The 4,817-nt window shown below is 26.9% G+C and overlaps 1 protein-coding gene across 1 annotated transcript in view; it reads left to right on the top strand.

Moving 5' to 3' along the window:
• Positions 1–6: 6 nt before the first annotated feature.
• LOC107451215 (dynein axonemal heavy chain 5-like) overlaps positions 7–4,817 on the top strand; it is a gene marked incomplete at its 3' end in the record, with an annotated part of 9,096 nt that continues 4,285 nt past the window's right edge. Inside the window, exons 1-5 of the mRNA XM_043057012.2 lie at positions 7–56; positions 459–672; positions 1,414–1,520; positions 3,034–3,197; positions 4,288–4,477. Of these exons, the coding sequence (XP_042912946.2) occupies positions 27–56; positions 459–672; positions 1,414–1,520; positions 3,034–3,197; positions 4,288–4,477 (705 nt within the window). The remainder of the gene's footprint in view (positions 57–458; positions 673–1,413; positions 1,521–3,033; positions 3,198–4,287; positions 4,478–4,817) is intronic.

Below are 4,817 nucleotides of genomic sequence, written 5' to 3' on the forward strand. Positions count from 1 at the left end.
TGGCAATTTTCATTGATGATATTAATATGCCTGAAATTAATGAATGGGGTGATCAGGTAAAATATTTTAATTTTATTTAATTTTTTTTCTTTGTGTTAAATGTTATTATCTATATTATTCATTTGCTCTTTCAGTATTCTTAGCATGATGATAAAACTTTTTTTTTTGATGACTTTACATGTATTTAAAATTACAAACTTTTACTTGGAAAAGCTAATCAACAAGATTATTTTCATGTAAGAGTTTATTGGTATAATCATGTTAGAGTTCATATGGTTCCTTAATATATTTCTTGAAAAAATTGGAAGAAAAGAAAAATTTGTATTGAAATTCAGAGCAGTATGCTATAACTTTATTAAATTGATATATTTTCATCAAAGGATTCAAAATAAGTTTCTGCGAGAATGTTTTTCCAATTTTAGATATCATGATATTAAGTTAGAAATTACATATTTCAGGTGACCAATGAAATAGTTCGACAACTGATGGAAAACAAAGGTTTTTATAGTTTAGATAAACCAGGAGATTTCACTACTATAACAGATATCCAGTATATAGCTGCTATGATTCAACCTGGAGGAGGACGAAATGACATTCCAAGCAGATTAAAGCGACAGTTTTCCGTTTTTAACTGCACTTTGCCAGCACCAACATCCATTGACAAAATATTTGGTGGAGTTGCATTTTACTTATTTTTGTCTTTTTAATGTATGATGTATCACTAGCATCTTATTTGTTTATTTAGTTTATTATTGATTGTTTGTTTTTTAAGGCTCAATTGTCATTTCAAATACTTAAATATTTTTTCAAATCCTGAAAAATTATGTGATTATACCTGCAAGATGAGGCTTTCTCTGAATTGTTCAATTTATCAACCAATTGTGGTTTAGATGTACAGTGCGCAGAAAAAATGGACCACCCTGAATAATTTTTGACCTAATAATCGAATTTTCGCGTTCTAGAATGGTTTAAAGGGGTAACCTCAAGAATGCTAATTAATAAGTACAGAGGATATTTTTAATTACGAAATCCGACGCAAATGCATACTCTCTCTGAATAAACATACCTTTTCTTCAACAGATTCGGATTTCTAACTCTCAAAATAAAAGGGGGTAGCCGCAATCTGGAAAATATGGTCCCAATAGTTTGATCTAAGTTATGACCCCTTAATATTAATTTTACTTTTTTCACATTTCACTGTATCTTGAAAAATTTTAAGCTAATTGAAAATTTTAAAATTAGATTAAAAAGTGTTTGAGATATAGCAAAATATGTAGAAAATAAAATTAACATTAAGGGGTCCAAACTTTGGAGCACTTTCACAGAGTTAAAATACTTCAGTAACATTATTTTTCAATTAAAATAGCAATTATTTATTGCTTTTTGATAAAAATGTAATTGTTTTTATTCCAGGTGTAATAGGAAGTGGATACTTTTGTGAAGAGCGATTTTCCAAAGAAATATCTGAAATTGTGTTACCTTTTGTTCCTGCCACAAGAATCTTATGGCAAGAAACAAAAGTATAATTGTTTTCATTGTGACAATGCTAACATTTTAAACTAAACATTTGTGCTGAGTGCCTTTCTGAAAGTTCTTGTTAAAATATGAGAACATAGTGTTTTCTAATATTTTGCAATATTTTATTATATAGCAAAGCTTTTCATCATATGGTTTATCCTGAATCTTTAAACAGATTTTGATAATAGTGTGATGATAATAATCTGCTCTTCCATTACAAAATGCGTGCTATAAAAAATGACATATATATTTGCTGTGAATTTTTCAGAGAAAAGTTTAGTTCCTTAAAAAATGTGACAAAATGTGACTTTCAAGTGACATAAATGCCTTCGATATTATGCTAAAGTTTCTTTGTTAAAAAGCAAAAGTAAAAGCAGTTTACTGCATTTTATTTTCAGTCCATTTTATCTTGATCCTCTGTGTCTTAATCTTACAAAAAAAATATTAAATAATGAATATATAGTATACAAAAACTTAGTTTAAAACTTATTATTATTCATTTATTTATTTTTGGCCAAAATGAGATGCATCAGTTTGTCATTTTTGAATACTTTTCATTTTTTATGGTTTTTTGCCATTACATCTTAAATAAAATTTTAAAAATTGCATAGATTAATTAAACAAAATTGTGTGTTTGTCAAATTTCTGGTGATTTTAGACATCTTTTATTACAGTATCGTTCACTGAACCTCTTTAGGAACGTCTTTATTTTTAACAATAACCAATTAAGTATTTTTTTTCTTTTCTACTTTTTTCTTCAGTTGTCTCATTTCCGTTTTTTCTAACTATTTTGCATTAAAACTACTGCGTATATCATCAGATCTTTATTTTTTCTACTACTTCTCCGTATCCACTGATTCTCAAAGTTACCACTTTTTCACTATTCAATTTTCTAGCATAAATTTTTTTGTAAAAATAATGTTAAGCAATGAATGTTATTTTTTTGCTATGAATTACCAAAGCAAAAGAATGATTTAACTGCTTAGTTATAATACATATAAAAATTCTTCAAATCAAAGTTTTAACGAAAGTAAGAGTTGATTTAAATCTTCTCAGAAGTAGATTTGGAATTTTCTCTAATTAAAAGTAGATTTGGAATTTTCTCAGATTAAAGGTAGATTTGTGGAATCTTCTCATAAATTGAATTATGTGCAAAGTATGTGTAATTTTAATGAATAACCCTCAATTTCATCTGCATTGTGCTCAATTTTTTAACTATCTTTCCCACCCACTTCTTTAAATACATAATTTTGCATGTCAGGAACTAACTGAACATTTTGATGCAGTCTTCATTTCTTAAAAATGTTAATTTTATATTTTAAAGTCTTAAAATATTAAAATTGTAATAAAATAGGGGAAAAACAAATTTTAAGTTTGAGTAAAAATGCATTTTTTTTGAAATTGTATTCAAAAAAATATATACATTTTAGGTAAAAGACATTGAATTGTAGCCATTATGTGTGTCTTCCTTGTCATAAATGACCATTAAATGTTTACAACTGTATATTTTTTCAGATAAAAATGTTGCCAACTCCTGCTAAGTTCCATTATGTATTCAATTTAAGAGATCTTTCTCGCATATGGGAAGGAATGTTGAAAATTGAAAAGGCAGAATGTAGCACAAAGCATAATTTGCTTGCACTGTGGAAACATGAGTGCACTAGAGTCATTGCAGACAGGTAAGTCCCTGTTATATTTATCTAACATTATACTGTGATTTTGTCTTGTACTTTATTAATTGTTCGTAATAGAAGCTCCCTTCATAATAGAATGGAATTGAAGGTGTTATGCTATGTTCATATATGGGAATGTTACTTTTAAAAGTAATGCATACAAGTACTTTAGGCGAAAGTAACGAGTAAAAAGTTTTAATTTAAAAAAATAATGAGTAAAGGGTACAAGTTACAAAGCAAAATAATAAGGATTTTAAAGTACATTTTAAGGAAATCAAAAATTCAAAGTTACCTTAAATTTTATTGAAATGTTTTATTTGAATTTATTATTTATAAAAATATGTATTTTTTAACTTTAATTCTATAATTGTTGCAGTATTTTTAATTCTTGAATTTTTTTTAAATGAAATTTGGTATCATAATAACATTATATTAAAATATTACTTTTCCTCAATGTTTAGATTTTGATTTTAAAAAAAATTACATTTATTTTTTATTTTCTTTTTGAATGATTTTAATTCTATTGTTTAAAAGTATTTAAATTTTTCCAAATATATTTCTAAGTTCATTGATAAAAAAATGTACATTATTATGGAAATCTGATGTTCATGTAAAAAAGTATTATGAATGCTGCAACGCATCTAAATACTCATGTCTAAATACTCACTAACTCCTTCACTTAAAAGGTTGTGCATCGATAAGCTAAATTCTAAAATATTTTTTTATTGTTCCATTCAGATATGACTTAATATTGTTACCATATTTTTTTACCTTATTCAAGTATAAAATATTGTTTAAAGAAAAGTATAGTTTCCAAGTTCATCAAAAAAATAACACACTTTTTATAATTTAAAAAAAAATAAAAGACAATGGTTTCACATTAACCATTTGCTTATTGTTGGTACAACAGGTGGACCAAAACTACAGGTTTCATCATGTTAAGCTCCAAAAACGAAGGTTTAATAACTATTTAGCATGTTTTGCTTCTCATAATTTTTATTTACTACATTATAAACCAACTAAAAAGTGAAACTTTCGAATTCTCTTTCATGTTCAATAAATAAAACTCTCAATTTAATGACTTATCACTTTTCAGATTTACAAATGAAGAGGATAAAAATTGGTTTTTGAATAAAATGAGCCAAGTAGTAAAAACAGAATTAGGGGAAGAATTTTTGGAAATTTTGCCTGAAGAGCCATACTTTGTTAATTTCTTAAGAGATCCTCCAGAACCTGAAACTGATGAGGAAGAAGTTAGCTTGGAAATGCCCATTGTCTATGAGGAAGTATGCTAATTTTAAATATTTTCATTTTGTATAAGTGTTTTTAAAAAAGCAAGTTATAATGGCTATACAAAACAAATGAAATAAAATAAAAATATGACCACCGAAGCCGACGTCTTCAGGGGGTACCGGCCCCGGTAGCCATTAAAAACAAAACCATTTCTATTTGAGGGAGAAGCAAAAGCTTAAAATATCTCCCTCAGTACCCCGATGGTTTTGTATAGAGGTCCAGGAAAAACAAGATACATTCAAAAGAATAAACAAATTACGAAAAGAAAATCAATAAAAATCATCAGAAAATTAAAAACTCACAGTCACAGGTCAAGAATCAACTTCAAAAGCG

This window comes from Parasteatoda tepidariorum, unplaced genomic scaffold (assembly GCF_043381705.1).
Source record: "Parasteatoda tepidariorum isolate YZ-2023 unplaced genomic scaffold, CAS_Ptep_4.0 HiC_scaffold_1765, whole genome shotgun sequence".
In the NCBI taxonomy this organism is placed as follows: Eukaryota; Metazoa; Arthropoda; class Arachnida; order Araneae; family Theridiidae; genus Parasteatoda; species Parasteatoda tepidariorum.